Source organism: Physeter macrocephalus, chromosome 6, assembly GCF_002837175.3.
Source record: "Physeter macrocephalus isolate SW-GA chromosome 6, ASM283717v5, whole genome shotgun sequence".
NCBI classification, from domain to species: Eukaryota; Metazoa; Chordata; class Mammalia; order Artiodactyla; family Physeteridae; genus Physeter; species Physeter macrocephalus.
The window spans coordinates 16,174,341-16,195,087 of record NC_041219.1 but is presented as its reverse complement, the minus strand read 5'-3'; the positions used below and the strand labels follow the sequence as shown (position 1 = coordinate 16,195,087).

The following is a 20,747-nucleotide window of genomic DNA, read 5'->3' as shown; positions in this document are numbered from 1 at the left end:
AGCAATTATACATATCTGAACTACTTCATGTATAGTAATCATATCTGAAAAAACCACCAACTTGGTGTTCTTCCCACATTATAATGCTGTAAAGATGAAAATGTCTGATTCAATGGCTGCTATTTGACTTGGGACATTCATTTTCAGATGGATTAATAATTTCTAAACAGTTATTCATTTCAAAAAGAGAAAGCCTCATCAAGCCTAACATTTGACAGAAGATTATTCCTTCCACAAACCAGATTCACACAGCTTACCTCTAAGCTCTTGCTTCTCAAATTATCAGTAAAAATTACCTCCTTTAAACTAACGAAGACTTGCTCTAAATGAGAAAAAAAAAATGCTGTTGCCAGGCAACAAAGATGACATCAAGACATTTTTCCTCTCTCACCAGATGAATACTTTCACAGTCTTACTAGCTGAACATTGCTGACATGACACTGTGTCTATATGACTGCTTTTCCCAATCACAACTTCTCATGCCAAACTATCTACAATTTCTTTCCCATGAATGAAAAAAGAGATGAATTTATTTTTGACCATTCTGTTGGGAAAAACAAAATTCATCAGACAATAGTGATTCATTCATATGACTAAAGACTCTTTACATTCTACTATTTGAAAGCATCATAGGGTATATCCTGGACAAGCCAGTTCATGGGGCAATGGCACTGCCTATCCAGTCTAACCCTGAGTTCCACAGTGTGTATTTCAAAAGTCTACTTCAATCCACTGTCTTTGAAAATGCAGGCCTATACTTTAACCAAACCCTACCACCACAGCCCGAATTTGATGGGCTCAGAAGATATTAAGTAAAACCCAGAAAGCAGGGAATGACAGTTGAAAAGTAAAACCTGGGAAGGCAGCATTTGGTTGTATATAGAAATATTTTACTTCAAGATCTGCAACCAAAGGAATGTATGCTAGTGGCTATTGGCACCCAAACCACAGAGAACAGATTTTTGAATAATTAAAGATAGAGTCATCAAGATAAAGTCACCAAGAAGATACTTTCCTCGCTGTATTGTCAGCCATACAGAGCTTTTTATCCCTTAGCCCTAGGAAGCCATTCTGCAGGAAAACATAAAGGATTTTGCATGTGGCACAAGCTAGGTATGTTTAAGATGGAAGAAAGTCACACACTAGCACATAGGTGTAACAAGGTTTAAAGAAAGGCAGAAATAACAAGAGTCATAAAACTCCCAATGTGGAATTCCAGGGATGAAGAGAATACCCTGTCACAGACTAAACTCAGAACTACACACTGACAGATTGAAATTCCTCTTCAGTAAGTATATCAGTTCAGATGCCTGAAAGTGGAAAGTGTGAAAATGCAAGGGTAACCAAGGAAGAGGATGATCCAGAAAAAAATGTGGCTTAAACTTTGACACTCTACCTATCAAGTCTTAAATCACATTTAGTCTACCCAGGAGGAATGAGACGTACTATATTTGAGCCTGTATCATTTCTCATAGAGATCTCTTGTTAGGGTAACTGTTATTAAACTATAATGAATTATTCCATTTTGTGGTTTTGATTCTTGTAAATGAAAGATATTGCTGCCTTTAAAAAATGCTGGGCTAATGGATCTTCTCCAGATACACTGAATTTGGTCAGCTTAACCAATTTTTGTGGGTTAGAACTCTTGTCCCAGTTGCCTATCCTCGGGAAGTATATCCTACCAAACAGTGCAAAAATAAGGATTATCAGGTCAAGTAGCCTTGACACATTTTAATAATATGGTATCAGGACGTGTGTGCCTTTAGGATCAATGATTTTGATTTAAGAACCAGCATGACTGAAGTTTGCTGGAGCCTGTGGGTCCATTTTAGTAAAATCCAGAATTATCAGATTCTTCCTCAAAGGAGGAGCATTTAGGCTATATATAGAATATAGTTACTTCAGAACTAGCAATTGCAACTAAAACTGCAGCAGTTCAATCAAACAGGGAGAGAAATGCTGTGATTACTTCAAAATATAAGAACTCAGCAAAGATGGCTCAAGGCAGATAAAGTAAGATCAATGGCCACCAATGTCTCAATCCATTAGGAGATTACCATTTTCTCATTGAAATCCCTCCTAGGGGTTTAAAAAATTCTACGAAGAATTTTACTCCTCTGTTAAAGTGATGGAAATGAAACAAACAACAAAATCACCCAGTGCTACTCAAGTTGGTGGTCATTACCTCATTTCAATTTGTTCTGCTAGCAGGTGGAAAGAACCATTGATTCTTTTGATCTAAACCCTTCACCAAGTTGTCCCTTAAAAAGCTACTGAGGAACTTGAGTATTCTAACCGTTGCAGTTGTTATCTTTATTTAAGTGACTGATAGAAAGTAAAAGAATAAAGTGTTTCTACATAAAATTAAATAACATTACAAAGTGGGATGCCAAACTTTTTTGTTGCAGTCATTTCTAAACTAGTGCCATATCTTATAGTAAACAGGAAGGAAAGAGAGAAAGAAGGAAGGAAAAAGAAAGGGAAGAGAAGGGAAGGCCAGAAGGCAGGAAGGAAAGAAGGAAGGGAAAAAGGAAGGAGGAAACTTCAAAAAGGGATAAGGTCTACTATGTTTTGGGTTTTAGTATTTAGTTGTTTAATTTTTTTTTTTTTTTTGTACTAGGTGATTCACTCAAAAGGAAAACAGTTCCTTCATAGGCATCTTAAATAAGAAAATTCTTGCAAAGGACACAATGCACTGCACTGACAGTTCTTTCTTTGTGCTGTCTGATTTCTGGAAAAGCTCATCTTAGTACTAAAAATGATCTATAACAGTACAGTGTTTTATCTGGTGATTGTACAACTGAGGATAATGAAGTTCTGGCTGTTTATTTCTTTGTACACAAATTATCATATCTTAAGGGAACAATTATCAATTCTCTTAATTTCCCCTTTTCAAATTATGATTGTAGCACCTCTATTTCTTAACCCCTATTTAAAAAATGAAAAATTCAGTCAATAATCCAGATGCTTCCAATCATCTTATGGATAAATTACTATGAAGATAAAGCATCTGAGTAAATGACAATTTGTCTATTACCCAGAATTATGAATCAAATATATACAACTCTCCTATATAAACTTAGCAAGACCAATTTCCCTCATGAGAGCATTAAATGTTTACATTATTACAATCCAAAACAAGGGGTTAATGCTTCCGTGGTGTTGAACAGAGACAATTCTTTATTAAAATGCCCCTACAAGGAGTTGATCTGTTCTCGGATTTTCCACAGATTAGTTCTCAATTTAGAATCTTAGGTATTATTTAAATCAGACATCAAAGAGTGTTGATATTAACAGATCAAAAGAGGATGTTAATCACTAGAAATCTGTTGTTGCTAATACAAATTTCACTTGGGTAACAAAAACAACATTGTAATATAAATGGATTGACTACAGAGTGCCTTCTTATAGCCCAAGTCACAGGAACTAATCAATTTTCACTCATACATTTTAGTTACTTAACATACCCCTTACTAATTCCAAATTACACATCACAGTTTCTTAACAACTCATTTGTACACATATATTAATGTAATCAGAGAGCAAATTCATAAATTATGCATTGTATGGAAGGCTCATAAAAGTGTGCGATTATATAAAATAATATCAATTTCTAAGTCAATAACAAGTAACAGCAACCTTGTAGAAGACTTGAAATTTTAAATAAAGAAAAATATTCCTTTGGGCAGAGCTTAACCTTCCTTCAAATGTTATCAGGTTTTTGTTGATCTACCTCTTGGGGAAGTGCATGACCAACTATTTGATATGTAAAATATTAGGAAATTCATAAATGTGCTAGAATTATCAATTTTTTCTTCCTTTTTTCTAAGAGTTAATAATAACCCATAAAGTGCTTGCCTTTCCCCCCATTAATCTGATATCACCTTAAGAAAGGTGAACAGTTGCAAATATTAAACTTCAGTATCACTTTGCAATTATTTACCACAACATACAACTTTGAAAATACTGAACTGATTTCTTCTATGCAAATGAATAAAGATTCTAACTAAATTTTCTGTTAGTAGCAGACACCTGCACCACGTAGGATAAATTTCTTTTATAAAGGACAAAACCACTAACCTAGCTAGCTAGCTACCTACCTACCTACATACCTATCCCTATGTATTTGTGTACTTCAGTTGGACACAGTATCAAATGCTGTAAAAGTAAATGTGGGGAATGGAAAGAATCCATCATTATTAGTAGAAATCCACTCTGTTTTCCACAGCAATGAGCAGCCATTCAAAGAACACTAACATAATGCGTCTACTAATTCCTTCTGAACAATACGTCAAAGAAAAATTGCAAATTCATGTGGAACTCAGTACCCACCAGAGACCTCTTATGCTTGCTTCTCAGGATTCAGTGAGCTTTTTTGTAAGGCTGGATGCACTAACTACATACATCTGCACAGGCTATTATGTGCAACAATATCAATAAGAAAAAGTAAAGGAATCAAGCTTTACCACAGTCACCTTTAAGGGAGCCAGAGGTGGGGAACAGAACTCTTCTGTAAGCATTTGTGTAAGGTCACTGTGTATTGGAAACAAGTTGTATGTTGACCAGGAAAGGAAAACCACCTTGGAAAACCATCTTAAAGGTGATAAAATATTTTCCTCTTTATGCCCAGAAAAATAACTGTTAGAACTTTCTGGATGAATAGGGGATTCATCAAGTCAATAAACACTCTTCCTTGCAGAGGCAATAATTCTTCACTTGTTTTTTATGTATTTTACACATAGCACTGCTCTTTCTCCAAATTGAATCTTACCTTTTTTTATTTCCCAAATAGTTACAAATCTGAATTTAGATAAGAAATTTCTCCCTTAGCAAATCAAATTACAGAGAATAGAAATTTTCTTTCTGATTTGCATCTTATTTAAAGAACATGTATTCTGCTCTGATCATTCATTTTATATTTCATATTATAATGAATATAGAAAACACATTTTCCAAAAGAACAATATCCAAGAAAATATAAGTATAATTTACCAGAATCAAAGAGTTCTAAAATATTAAACACTGAACTTCAGTTTTAGTCTCTCACTTGATCTTCTAGATCTTAAAATCAGACCTAGTTTTTGCTAGAAATTTTATTAATTTTTTAATCCAAATTTGATGCCCTGCCCAAAATGCTCAGAAGATGGAAATTCTGAAAATACTAATATACAATTGTTGATCTAATTAGTTGAACTGAGTAGGACTGAACTGAAATATACACATAGGAAGGCTGTAAAGGCTCTGATAACTCATAGCTACTTTCAGTGGGCCAAATGGAAAAGCCAACAAAATCACTACATTCGGTGACAAGGAAAACAGATTCCAGGTAAACTACTTACTTTCACATATGTGCACAATCATTCCTCAAAAGAAGCAGCAGAAAGTCTTTTTTTTATCTGTACCAAAGTTTTATTCTATCCACTTAATATGACAAGCTGTTTCCCAAGGATCAATTAGTGGGAGGAAAATAGAGAATAAATAAGTAAATAAATAAATTACATATATAATGATAAGCGTTTTGGTGAAAAATACATTTGTCTGTTGAGTACTAGGCAGAAGAGATTTGATTTTATTGATCATAAGAAAAGAGCCAGAGAACCACAGGAAATCCTATAAAAGAAACAGTGCTTTAAAAAAGTACTCCTGCAGCAGTGTGCAGGGTTATAGGAAAGCAGGGAGCACAGAGATGAGTGATGAGGATAATTTAAATCAGGGTAGATGACAGTGTGGCTGCTGCAGCTCAGAGGCAATAGTTGTACTGAAGATGGGATGAATCCAAAGGGAAATCTGAGATTTAGTGACTCACTGGATATATGAAGCAAAGAGGATGAGAAGCAAAAGTGGTCTTCATGGCTTTATACCCAGGGACCAAGAGAACGGTAGCATCAATGTCATTTAAGAAGACTTTTTAACAAAAAGATAATGAAAGAATTGGTTATTTCTATCAAAACCAGAACCATCTGATTTCTGAGTCTGTGCCTGATGGTCATAATTCAGAATTTCCTCCTATCCTTGCAGTGCCTCTGAGCATGTCTGCAATATTTATGTACGTGTTTGGAAAATTCTCACCAGTTTGCCACCAATGGTCTAGGACAGGTACTCTGAAGACCTTTTTGGACCATTCCAGGGTCTCCACGTCACATCGTTCTCCAGCCACAAATAATGTTTTGAACCTGAATATTAGAGAGAGAGTGAATTCAAATTATTCCTTGAAAATACACTGAAATAATTTCATCTACCTTCTTTTAAACATTGTAGAATCTAATCACATTAATTCTGTCAGAGGAAAACACTGTAGAATGGTTGTAGAATGGTTAGAGGCATTATTTGTTTGGACGCGGTATAACTAAATGCATAGCACAGCACTGGAGAGAGATGCTTCAAAAGTAGAATTCACAGCTACAGCTTCTCAGTTCTGAGAAGAGCAACTGAGTTGATCTTTGTAATATATCTGTCATATTCACCTAATAATCAAAAATGAAAAACCTTTTTCCTCCTTGACATTATCTCTGCTAATTTTAGCTCCAAATTTGATTTCTGTATTCTACCTAAGTCTGTACACAAAAATACACTCTGGAGTATCAGCTAAGGCAACAAATATGCTCATAAACATGATGCACTTACTCCTTCTCATGAGTTACTGTGGTAAAGATTATTATGATTTCAACACATATTTCCCCTAGTCCAAGGACATATTTAGGAAAGATAAGTGATTTAAAAAGAAATGCCATTGTGGCCTTCCAGGTTAAAAATCCTCCTATCAAAAGGAATATATGATTACTAAGAGATGAAGAATCCTTTGCAGGGAACATCATGCCACAGTGTAGAAAGGGTGAAATAGGAAAAACAGAATTGAGTTGACACTATTGGTGGTTCACTGAGAGAATGACTATATTTTTCTTCTATTCTCAATGCCCCCATGGCCTGTCTGTCAAAGAGTCTGTCATACAGAGTGAAGTCAGAAAGAGAAAAACAAATACCATATGCTAACACATACATATGGAATCTAAAAAAAAATAGGGTCTGAAGAACCTAGGGGCAGGACAGGAATAAAGACGCAGGTGCAGAGAATGGACCTGATGACACGGGGAGGGGGAAGGGTAAACTGAAAGGAAGTGAGAGACTGGCATGGACATATATACACTACCAAATGTAAAACAGATAGCTAGTGGGAAGCAGCCGCATGGCACAGGGAGATCAGCTCGGTGCTTTGTGTCCACCTAGAGGGGTGGGATAGGGAGGGAGGGAGGGAGATGCAAAAGGGAGGGGATATGGAGATATATGTATACGTATAGCTGATTCACTTTGTCATACAGCAGCAACTAACACAACAATGTAAAGCAATTATACTCCAATAAAGATGTTCAAAACAAAAAAAACCAAAGAATGTGTGTATAAGAGTTAATTTATTATCATCAAAATAAAAACCAAAAATATAAAAAAATAAATAAAAACTAATCAAATGAAAACCTGCCTACCCATCCTGAACAATGTAGTATAGCCACAGAAGATTTTGTACCCTTCCCTTAACTTACATCATTTCATGAAGATCTGATGAAGATTCAAATATTCTCACTCTGTGCTCCAACAACATGCATTTCCTGCCTCTGCTACAAACATATATCTCCTTCTATAATTGTTTGCTTCTTGCCTGTTTCTCACAGTGGACTGTGAGCTCCTTAGGATCGTTCATCTTTATGACCTCGATATCAATCAAAATACCTGGGACTTTTAGGTACTTAAACTTTAAGCAAACTACATATATATTTGCAATTCAAGCTAAAATTTAGGTAACCAAATATGTATTCATTTATAACTTGCTTGAAATTAAAATTTGGATTATCAATTGTGACCTCATCAGACAGAAATGTTACAGCAGGATGAAATAAATAGTAACACATTAAGCTATTAAAAGTAAGTTAGGGCTTCCCTGGTGGCTCAGTGGTTGAGAATCTGCCTGCCAATGCAGGAGACACGGGTTCGAGCCCTAGTCTGGGAAGATCCCACATGCCACGGAGCAACTGGGCCCGTGAGCCACAACTACTGAGCCTGCGCGTCTGGAGCCTGTGCTCCGCAACAAGAGAGGCTGCGATAGTGAGACGCCCGCGCGTAGCGATGAAGAGTGGCCCCCACTTGCCGCAACTAGAGAAAGCCCTAGCACAGAAACGAAGACCCAACACAGCCAAAAATAAATAAATAAAAATAAAAATAAATTAAAAATTTTTAAAAATGAAAAAATAAACAGCGTTACTGAGAAAAAAAAAGTTAACGTACAACAAAAACTAGTGTAAAGTTTTAAAGTTTAAAATGATGTTGATACATCTATGATTTTAGATGCTATGTAAAAACAAGACAAAATAAAAATATAAATGCCATATCGTTGATAATCTTATGACTGAAAAATATGAACATATTTTAATTGTATCTTATTCAAACTATTAGCTTCCTGATTTTTTTTTAAACTTCTGTGATTAAAAATATCATGCATTTCTAGGGTAAACGAGGAACAAGTGATGCCATTTGGAGATGCAGGCCTGGGCCTTATCATGAAGGAGCTTATAGAGTTTTCTAAGGAGTTTGGATTTCTCCATGAAGGTGGTGAGAAGCTAATTAAAGCCAATTAAAGCATACAGTATTTGTTTTTCTCTTCTGACTTACTTCACTCTGTATGACAGACTCTAGGTCCATCCATCTCACTACAAATAACTCAATTTCGTTTCTTTTTATGGCTGAGTATGCTAACACATATATATGGAATCTAAGAAAAAAAAAAAAGGTCATGAAGAACCTAGGGATAAGATGGAAATAAAACACAGACCTACTAGAGCATGGACTTGAGGATATGGGGAGGTGGAAGGGTAAGCTGGGACGTAAAGCAGAAACTAACACACCATTGTAAAACAGTTATACTCCAATAAAGATGTTAAAAAAGCCAATTAAAGATTTTAAGCCGGAGAGTGGCACAGTGAGATTTTTGCTTTAGGAAGATGCCACTGGCAGCAGTGGGCAGGACAGAAGGAAGGTCAGGGCAGGAGCCCACGGGCCCCGGCTTTGGGAGGCTGCTGCCATCAAAGAGATGGTGAGACGTGAACCCAGGCAGCCGCCGGGGACCCCTGGGGAAAAAAAGTGGAGGTGGAGACGGGGGATTATCTAGGAGGTCTGAACAAGGGGACTTATTACTACTGACAATTCCCGTTTCCTTGAAAAGCCTTTTAGGAATACGTTGTATGTCACTGGAAGAAGAAAAACCAACACATAAATAAACCAAAAACCCAAACTCTCAAATACCTGACTCTAAATAAAAGTAACATTAAAGAAAACATGATTAGGAGGAAAACATGGCTATCCATGACAAATTGTAGAAGCAAAAAAGACTGAATGAAAATGTCCACTATTCCTTGTTTTTGTGCTGCCTTAAACTGTACTAAACAGACACCTTTAACGACTGATCATTGATACATGTTTCACACTTTATCAATAGATTAACTTTAAAATATCATATTGCTGTTGTATAATATCACAGGAAATTTGAAGAACAGAAAGAACACACACACCTATATGTACATATTGGGATTTTTGTTGTATTTTTGCCGTTTATGACTCCAAACGGTTTCAAGCATGGTTTTCTTACTAACCAACAGAGAAGCTATTCTTTGTATTTCATTGAAGGTGTAATCATTTTCTGGAGCATATTGTACCTTTTCCACCTTCTTTCTTTGTAATAGCACATGTATAACAGAATTTATTAGTCCCAAATTTTTCTTTAAGGGCAGAAGTAAATTTCCAATAGTTTGCTGTCTGAAAAAAAAAGAATATTGTGCATTTGGATGATTTGTATTAAAATTTATAAAATGCTAGGTTTGGCTGATTCCAACAGTACAGGCAAAGAACAACCAAAAGGAAGTGTTTTATGGATATCAGAGGTCACATTTCCATCATCTGCCAAGCCACAGATTACTTCAAAGAGCTCTGGATGATCCATATAGTCATGTGATTAGTTTATATAGGAAACTTAAGACCTAGAATTTCAAAAATATTTATTAATGAAAATGTAATGCAAAATACTGTCACTTAAAAAATGTTAGCACACAATATAAAATAACTTTTGGCTAATCCAGGGATAATTAATACCTGATATTACCAGCATTTTTACAAGTTTTAATTAATTTTTTGGCTTTTTTTCCCTAGCCAAGTAAACTTCTATTAATTTAATTAATTGATTGTAATAATGAAAAACCATGCATAGCACTGATTCCTTATCTCATGATAAATTTCAGCATTATATATCTTTAAATGTAGTATTATTATTGTTTTGCATTACACTTCTATTGCCTTTCTTCTTATATTTTAATTACATTAGTATCATCATGATAGCAATCTTCATAATGGCACTAATAAGCAAAATAGAAAGGTATGCTATTATACACAAAGATAAAATTCAGGAATAAGACATGACTGACAATTTAAAATCTTCTAATAAATATTTAATCCAATATTATTTAACTCCTAATTCCTCACAATAAACAAAACCATGATATGTAATTTTATATTTTTATAACCAAATGATTACTTAAAAACTCTTAGTATAAATCTATAATTGAAAGATAAATTATAAGATAGTTTAAAGATAAATTCATGCCTAAGAGCAAGAGTTGTCTTCTTATTTTTTAAAGAACATTTAGTCCTTTAGGCTTGCAAAAAAGGAACTGAAACATTTTTCAACAGTGAAGTTTCTCATTAACGACCTTGCCATTATTTTATTAATATTACAAACAGATAAATGCCCCATATTAAAAAGTTCAAAAATATTTTTTTTTTACAAATTCATTTCATAAAAGTGAATGGGGAGTTAGTGTTTAACGCGGACAGAGTTTCAGTTTAGAAGGTGAAATATTTGGGAGATGGATGATGGTGAGAGTTGCAAAACAATGTGAATGTACTTAGTGTCACTGAACTGTACAGTTAAATATGATTTAAATAGTATGTTTTATATTATGTGACTTTTACCACAATAAAAAAAAATTTTTTTAAGTGAAAATTAACCATTTTTCACAGTAATTTGGACTCTCTGGAGAGTAAATTTACCCATATTAATTATATATGTCCTGTCTCTGCACTGTACAATATGGTAGCTTCCAGTCACCCCTGGCTATTTAAAATTTAAATTAGTTAAAATTGAAAAAAATTAAAAATATCAATTTCTTCATAGTATTAACGTTTGTCAAGAGTTCAGTAGTGACATGTGGCTGGTACCTACTATATTGTAGACATCAGTTTTATTGGATAATGCTTCCCTAGATTGTTATATACTAATTCAATATATGGGAGATGCTCTGATAATGGTAACACATGGAAAGATGAATCTACTTCCAGATGAATAATACTAAAAGGATAAACAAAATGACAATATACAATACCCAGAGTAGAAAAAAGGGGGAGAGAGATTAATGTGAATCAGACCTATACCTCTTTCCTCAATTCTATATAAAATTGAGTATAATTCAAGACTCAAATTAAGTTAAAAATTAAGCAAAAAGGGAAACAGAAAAATGGTAATGTTGTTAAATTAATTTTATTCCAAAATACACAGGAAGCTGCATAGTAATGGATAAAAAGCCAAAGATAGATTATGGTGAAGAATTCTGAGGTAATAAAGTAGGGGCAGAAGAAAACTAAAATGAACATTTCTTTCAAGGTCCATAAACTACCAAACAAGAGAATATTACTCTTCACTTGTGCCAACAGAAGTTAAATAAAAAATAGATTATTTCAGTGATGCCTCATCAACTCTAGTTCACACAACAGAACATCATTATTTTTTTTCCATCAATGTCCCTGTGGTTATCTCCATCTTTCCTTCATTCTGTTTTCTTCTATTACTCCCCACTAGAAAATTCAAATTACCTTTTGAAAAAACTCTCCACCATTTTGTTACAGTTATTTATTGCATTTATTTTGGCTTCTGTTTAAACATAATATCCTATTATAACTAGTACAGTAACAACTATATAAATTCAACAACATATTTCATCAGTTTTTGCTGCTGCTTTTTCATATCCCATACCATTCCCCTGTGTGCATTTTTCCTGTCAAGAAAGTCTCTGGGTTTTAAGTTCTCTTAGCTTTGTCCATATGCACATTTTTCTATTGTGCCCTCAGTCTTCAATAAAAATTTTTTGTTTAACAATTCTCCCTCAGAACTTTGCAGATCTTTCACTATTGTCCTCTAGCATCTATTGGCATCAGTTTGGATTTTCCTCTTTGGTGCTCTGTTGATTCCTCTGGTAGTTTTTTGGATTTTATCTACAGCCTCAGTTCATGTTTTGCAAATTTCAAATGACTTGTCCAATGAGAATTTACTTATATTTAACCTTCTTAGTACTTGGATGGCACTTTCCAACTAGGATCCACATCTTTCTTCAATTCAGTAACATATTCAATTATTGGCTCTTCAACTTTCATTTTTTTTAACAATTCTTCCATTTTCTTCTGAAATTCTTACTAGATACATTTGTAGTTTCCTATTCTTCCCTCCAAGTCTCTTTAACTGTTCTTTCAGATTTTTTACTTTGTCTCTGTTTTACATGCTAGGTAGTTTCATCAATAATATCCTGTAATGTTTAACAGTCTTTCCTTGTGCCCATATATTTGTTTCATTTATTTAGTTTACACTATCCATTGTACTTTTTGATTTTTTCATACCCAAGTTTAATAATTTTACATAAGAGTTATTAGTTTATGACTCTGAATATCCTTAACATACTTATTTTCAAGTTTGATTTGGTTATATTACAAAAATAATCTCAATTGGAATGAATCCATGTTCTGTTGAATTTATTAGCATTAGAGTTCTTCGTGTGTTTGGAATTTTATTTCCCACACTCTTTTCGAAATAGAAGTTCTTTGTTTTTGTTTTTATCTCCTTCTCTCTCTCTCTCTCCTATGCTCTCACCTTCTCTGTTCAATAGGTTTGTGAGTGATATAACTATCCTCTAGAGGTCCAATGCCATAAGGATGATTCAGAATTATTAATCCACAGTGATACTCAGGATATCACAGATCCTATTCTAGGATGACAGATGGGCAGTTTGGTTCAGTCTCTGGTTGCTTTGTCTCAGTCAAATACCTAGACCAAAGCTTGCTATATGTCATAGTCCCAGGAAACAACTGAGAGTCATTATTATCAGCCTCCTTTCCTGAGTGGGGAGGAACACCCCATCCTCAATCACTGAGCAAGCTCTGACTCCATGACCTAAGCAGGGTAATACTGCATCCCTTTACTCTGCCAATGCATGCTTGTACACCTAGCAAGCCTCTGGCGTCAGCCACCCTTACCGCTTTGCAAACCTAATCCATTTCCAGTCCACAGGAAAGTTTATTTTTCAGCTCAGCTCTGATGCTCTGCTTCTTGTTTTTCATGTTATCTCTCTCATTGCTGTGTAATGGGAAAAGAAAGGCTGCATCAAAGTACAAGGTACTGTGTTATCTTGAGTGGAAATCCCAGGACAGAATTTTTTCTAACTTTACTAAAATTGAACTAGAAGTTCAGGGGAAAATAAATCACTATGATGTGACAAAAAAGAGCAGTGAATTAGAAAGCAAAAGATGATAATAACAGCTAAGGCAGTCTATGTTATGAACAGTTCCAAGTGCTTTGCATGGATTATGTACCTTTTATTTTCATTATATTCTTGTACTATTACTGCTCTTATAGTCCACAAAAAGAAAGGAAGAAAGAAAGAAAAGAACAGAGAGGCTATATAACTTTCTCAAGGTCACAAAGTCAGTAAATGGTAGGTTTGAACCCAGGGAGTCTAACTCCAGAGTCAGAATCTAAATTACCATACCATACTGCCTAGTCCCAGCTTTGCCCCAGAGTAGCTTTGTAATCCTGGGAATGTTATTTCACCTCTTTGTACCAAAGTTTTCTCTACTGTGAAATGAAATCATTACACTAAATGATTTCTCATCTATTTTTCCAAACTCTAGTTGTCTGATAAAATGAACTTACAGTTCTGGTTAGTTACCTATTTCAGAGTACCCTCTTAAATTGGGGAGAACATCTTTAAATTTATTTTAAAACAATCTTTAATGAGCTATGTAACATTTTAAAAAGAAAACTTCATCACTTAAAATGTTCTATAGAAGGAGAGATAAGCAAACTGAAAATCAATCACGAGCCTGCAATTACAATATCAAGAGAATGTGCATTCAGTAAGTTAGTATGAAATGTCTTGAACGTAAATATAAACTTAAAAGTATAGCTGTATGAGAAGACTTGGGTTCTTTAACTTGGGTTCTCTCTTGTCTCTAACCCAAACAACTTTTCTTGGACCTTGGCTGCCTAGTGAGATGGTTGGATTTTGGAGGTCCCTTCTGTTTCTAACATTCTCCTTAGTCCACAAGTGAGAATCTATCAAAGTAGATCAGTGAAGGTATTATTTGTATAGACTACAAATATATGACAAGGAAAATCTGCACTTATGCCATGAATGACAAGAATCCCTGGGTCAAGTTAGTTTCTAATTTACCTTTCATAGGAAGAGTATGTCCGTAGAATTTAGTTAGGAGTGTGGGCTCTAGTCAGATCGCCTGAGTTAGTTTCTTTCTAAAGAGTTACTTAAACTCTCTGGCCCTAACTTCACCCATCTGTAAAACGAGAATAATCACAATTCCTACGTATTGTTATAACCAAATGAGATAACAAACTTTAACTGCTTATGCCTAGCATATAGTAGGTGATCAGCAAGTGTTTGCATTTATTAATAGTAGTCATTTGAATAATTGAGGCTGTTTATAGAGTCTGCATTCCTAAATATCTATTAAAAACATAGGTTCACATCATCATGAAAAACTTAGATGCCTAAAGACAAAGGGGCATGATTGGGGGAACTTATTGCAATTTCTCTTACCCTAAAATCTCATACTCCATGTCTATACCTATTAGTTTGAAAGAGTGATGTTTTAATAGGTATTCCAAAAAAAAAAAAGGTATTCATTTGGTATTGTTTGATGCTTTATATTTCAGGCAAATTAGAAATGGTTCTTGCCTTTACAGTAAAGGTTATCATCTAAAACCCATGTATAAATGGGAAAAGATGATGCAGCAAACAAGAGACCTTAGCTTGCTGGTCACACATCTACATGCCCTGTAATCAGAATGCATTTGTCAGAAAAGAGACACTGCAAGAACAACAGTCACTGTTTCTTCAAAACCCCTGGAATTGTCTTAAGATGTGGAGACGATACATAGCCTCAGATGTTTTTACCAAAATCTATGTTTCTATGCTTTTGACTGAAATGGAGAAAACTAAGTTGAAATGTAGTGAATAAAGGAACAAAGAGAGAGTGAATAGAAATATAATAGAAGATTCATTTTATGAACACATTGTATGCTCATCTTATGAACACATTTTATGCTCATTTTATGAACATTTTACGTAAATTCTAAATCCAGATCCATTTTTTCATAAAACAAAAAAGAGGAAAAAGAAACAAATAAAACCACTGACCCTGCCCAAATTGAAATCTTCTTGCTTATATCTGCAATTGCTGTATGATACCTGTTTTAACCCCTTCTTGGGCCATAGCAGCATAAAATTCATAACATCTGGCATTTAATTTAAAAAATTCAAACTGACTTAATTCAAACCCACTTTTGACTTGAAGAAACTACAAAATACTTTTAGTTCATGATAGCAGTGACCTATTTCAAAAAGGTTCAATAAGATTCAATGTTGAAAACTGCCTTGAAGACACAAATTGCTATAATTATCTTTGAATATACATATCATTAAACTAAAATGAATGGCAATAAACCAGCACAAAAAATACCTAAACTATTCAGAGCACATTATTACAAAACAATAGAAAAATAATTTCCTTCACTCTTTCAACATAGGTAATTTGGACTATAGTTTCCACGTTTTATCTCTGTAAGTGAAATCAAATAATATTTCCCTCTATTTAGACTATCAGTCCATTTTCAAAAGACAGATGTTATATATATATATGTGTGTGTATATATACATACACATATATGTATATATATATATACATACTCATTTTAAGTTACACTTAGCATTTTACTTTAAGGAAAATATATAAGCTGAGTAGTTTAAAAAAGAGAACTATTTTGATAAAATTTGAACAGAAATAAACAGGATATGGTATTTTAAAATATTCACAGTATAGTTAAATTTCCAACTATTTCAAAGATATGTTTAGAACAGTCATTCTTAACATTCAGAACCTTTGGCTCTTTCCCTAGTGGTACTGCAGTGATAGAAAAAATATATGATGTTCAGTTATTCATTCTGATTGCAGTTTTTAATGTAATTTGCCCTGTGCATCCCGAGTTCACCTTGTCAGAGAGTACTGCTTCCCCAAGGCTGCCCCAGGGTCCTGTTGACGGATTGCTCTAATTGCAGTTGGTGCTGTAAACAAGGCAGCTACTCCATGCTCCGCGAGCACACGGAAATAAGCGCCAGCATCTGGTGTTCCCACAGGCTTCCCCTACAAGGAGATTCATTTAAAATGTCACTGGGTAAAATGTCTCATATTTCATTGACTGTTCAATACTTACACATTTAACACAGCAATATTAACAAAATGGGGTTCTCAACATTAAAACTATTTACCTTAGTTTTAAAATATTCCCATGTTCCATCATAAATAAAACAAACCAAATGCCCAGGCATCAGAGAGCCCATTTGCTCCAATACTGCATCCTAAAAGCTTTTCAATTGCACTTTTCCTTTCATAAGTTTTGAAAGATAAAGGACTGGAAATATATATATATCACATTCAAATTAATAACATAAAACAGTCTTGTATTTTCCAAGCAATTAAATACATTGTTTTGTCTGGCAGATTATATGAGAAATGTGGTTGCTATGAATTTCTAATATTAAACTTTTTCCATGATCGCTATTAAAAGTGACAATATCAATTCTCAAAATATATGGGAAGACAGAAAAATCTGGAATCACAGTGATTTCTGAGCAATGACCTTTTCAATTAAATGTCTCACTCCAAGAAAAGCAATTTCTAAGAATTTTTTTTAAAAATCCAATAAGATATCTCAAAATATGTAGGTTTTCCACAGCCTCAAAATGACATTATGCACGTTCAAAGGATAATCCATTCATAAAAATTTAACAATTTTTACAGACTATACAGTTCAAAATGACACAAAGCATTTTTTAACTGATGTTCCTGCAAAGTGGAAAATGAGCATGGCATAAATAAATCAGTAATTCTACAAAAATTCCAAGTGTCCCATAAAATCTATGTTGGCCCAACCATATCCCCTCATTCCTCAATACATTCTCATCACTGGTACTTCTTTCTTTGTTTCTAAAGTCAGGTGTCTGGAATGTTAATATATATATAATATATATTTCACAGTCAAATCCTTTTGGAAGGGGTTGGGGTAAACAGGTTTCCTATTTTGGACCATTTCTTGAGACTAAAAAGTGTTAAAGCACATCAGGAAATTCTAAGAGATGAGTGACTCTGTGTAATATTTCCTAAACTTTGTCCACATCCCCCATCTGAGCACCCCATGGACCTTGTATTCTGGAAAACACACTTGGGAAACACTGAACTATGGTAAGAAAAGGAAAGGAGAGGAGAGGGGAGGGGAGGGGAGGGGAGAGGGGAGGGGGGAAGGGGGTGGCGGTGCCCGGGGCACCCAGGACTTCGCACCTCCTTCCCCAGGCTTCCCAGGCCCCCCCCCACCACTGGAGGCGTTCTGGGTGAGCTTTCTGTGGGCAGCTGGGCGGCGGCAGCAGGGGCGGTACTTCTGCTCTGGCAGGCGCAGGCCCAGCAGTCCCGGGGCATGGCACGGTGGCATCAGCGCACCCTTCAGAGGCGGTAGGGACCCTCCCCAGGACGGGTGAGCCATGCTGCCCACCACCCTTGGATTTACTGTTTCCCATCAATCCTTGCCCTTCCCACCGCACCCCCTTGGGGTCTGCATCCCAGAGGGCTCCGCTCACACCCCAGACTCAGATCCTCTCAGAGCCTCCTGCCCTCCTACCCTGCCCTGCTGAAAGGTGTGAGGTATTCATTTCTCCCAGAAATTTCATGGCTGTAGTGGAGGGGGGAGGGGAGGGAGGAAGGCAGGAAAGAAAAAATTTGCTAGAAGTCAACTCAGAGGTCTCCCCAAATAGAGACTAATAAAGGAGTGGATGATAATATGAGGCCAACCATAGCCGTTTAATAATTTTGATTCACTATATTCACTTCTAATTGGATCTTTGCTAGAGCATTATTTAGTTTTTACATTTTTTTTTAATAGTTACCCTTAATATTCTTTAATATAGTTATATTTTCCTTTTTTTACTACCTCGTTCTATTGTTGCTTCTTCTCATGCTCTTTTAATACCAAAGAAGATATTTGTTGCAACTAGAAATTCATTTTTATTATCACAACTATCCCAAAACACTTGATTTCAATTTATTTAATTACTATCCCATACAGGTCAACACATTGGCATGGTGTAAAAAGCTGCCAGATACAGTCTGGCAACTCATGTATATAATTTAACTCACAAATTTTGAAGCCTTGAGCATATCAGCACTAACTGTATTATTTCTAACCAAGGGAGGTAAACATTTGACTTTTATTTCTTCAAATCTCTCTTAGGCACTGATCACCTTGTGCAGTAGATTGTGACTTTGGAAACTTGACCTCACCCATGTAAAAATGATCTGTCAACTTACCTTATGCAATTGACTTGCCCTGTCAATGCTGCCATTTTCTTGCCTGCTAAATAAGAATAAATCACTTTTCCAATATGATTCTGATAAGCTAAAAACACTGAGGTAATATTTTAAGATGGTTTGACCTCTACTGAAGAAAGATATTTTATAGCCAATTAGAGTTGAATTCCACTGCAGTGCCAGCGTCATGGGACAATGATAATATACTCACTAAAGAATGTTATTAGTGTCATAATGAAAATGCTATACCATAATGACTACCTACATGGAGGACACAATTTGATGTATTTTATAGTGCTTTCAAATTAATTGTATCTAATGATAATGAAACAATAGTTAATTAGAAATAATGGTTAACAACTGCACTATACTTTTTATAGATAATATAAAATTGTTACTGTTGCAATTCTGACCCTGCACCAAATTTCCAGCAATATTACATTTATTGAGCATAAAAAATCAAAATAACATGTCATTACAATTAGGATACTAATGGAAGTGATGCATAAAAGCTCACAATGCTTTTTGTAAGTCAGTTGAATTAAGAAGGTTCAATTGTTTTGTCTTTTATTGTCCATGCCCCAGAAGATCATTTGAGGCAATGAGTGATATTTCCTTATTTTGGAATTACGTTAATATTTATATATTTTATTTTTTATTTTCTTAAAACTTCTATTTGATCTCGAATTTTGATTAAAATCTAAGTTATGATACATCAAAGAAATTATTGTTCCCCAAAACAGCCTGCTGATTAACACAAACATTAGGCTCTGAATGATATAAACATCTCAGCAAATATAATACAGCACAGAATAAGATCTTTCATCAGAAACCATTGTTTGCATACAAACAATCATAATACATTAAACAGTGCTAATATATTCATTAATTTAATAAATACTTATTAGTCATCTACTATGGTCTAGACACTTTTCTAAATTCTGGGAATAATTATTTGAACAAGCCAGGTAAGGTCCTGCTCTAAGGGAACTTACACTGTAGTAATTGGGGGGGGCGGGTGCATGTAGTAATATTATTAAAAATTACATAGCAGGTGCTATAAGCTACTTTGTGTCTAATAAAGGGAAAGACTACAGTGATAAATGTAGGACCCATATGTTCTCAGCATCTATCACCACTAGCAGCTTCAGAAAACTGAAGCAAGGCCAGTAAGCCTCTTTCATTATGAACTCTAAATGCAGATGACGCAATGCCTTATTGATTTGATAGAACACTCCTCTCCTGCCCTCCTGCACATCATAGGCTCATGTGCACACACAGACATGCATGCACACATAAACAATATGACTCCTTTATAATGCTTTTTAAAAGTAACCAGTAACACACTAAGTATGCTGAGCTGCTTGGAAAAAATGACACTGACTCCAGAACTTGCATATTCAGTAAGGGGCAATAGCCCCAAACCTATTCAATTTTAAAATAAGATTCTAAGATTATAGGGAGTTTTAACAAACAACATATACACCCAAAACAGTAATGCAGCTAACTTAAAATCTCTTTAAAACTCAATCGATGTCATTACCAGTTGCTTTGATTCCCTGCCTCTAAAGTCTACAGTGTTGATTGCAGCCCAGAAAACAAAGGCAGAAAGCAATCCCTAAATGGCAAAGCAGAGGTTATGAGCTTTCAGCTGTTATAAATCATGATTTTTTAACATCAGAGATCCATAAAATATCAACTGCTTATATTTATACTGTGGTTAGCAAAGGTACAAAGCACAGAGAACATGACAGTTCTCTTCAGATACCAAATATCGTAAAATTAACCTTCACTTATAATTGTCTACCACTTACTGCTTCAATGTGTTAATATTAATGGACCACAGATGTAAGTTCAGAGTTAGAAAACCAGGTAATGCCTAGACTTCTCACAATTTCCAGTGAGGTTAAGTTTTCAATACAGGGTAGTGAAATACAACTTAAAACAAAGGTATACTTAAACATTAAAATTAAATTTTTGAGTAAAAAAAAATTGGCTTTATTATTAATCCTATGATT

The 20,747-nt window shown here is 34.8% G+C and overlaps 1 protein-coding gene across 13 annotated transcripts in view; it reads right to left on the bottom strand.

Annotated features, from left to right (window-relative positions):
- The window catches only part of ACSS3 (acyl-CoA synthetase short chain family member 3), a 151,205-nt gene that overhangs the window by 38,595 nt on the left and 91,863 nt on the right, over positions 1-20,747 (bottom strand). For all 13 annotated transcript variants that reach the window (XR_003680075.2, XM_055085235.1, XM_007115331.4 and 10 more), the window contains 2 exons: positions 16,364-16,515; positions 6,070-6,173 (listed from right to left, as the gene is read on the bottom strand). Coding sequence is in view for 12 of the 13 variants with exons in the window: in XM_055085235.1 (XP_054941210.1) it covers positions 6,070-6,173; positions 16,364-16,515 (256 nt within the window). In the remaining variant the exon portion in view is untranslated. The remainder of the gene's footprint in view (positions 1-6,069; positions 6,174-16,363; positions 16,516-20,747) is intronic.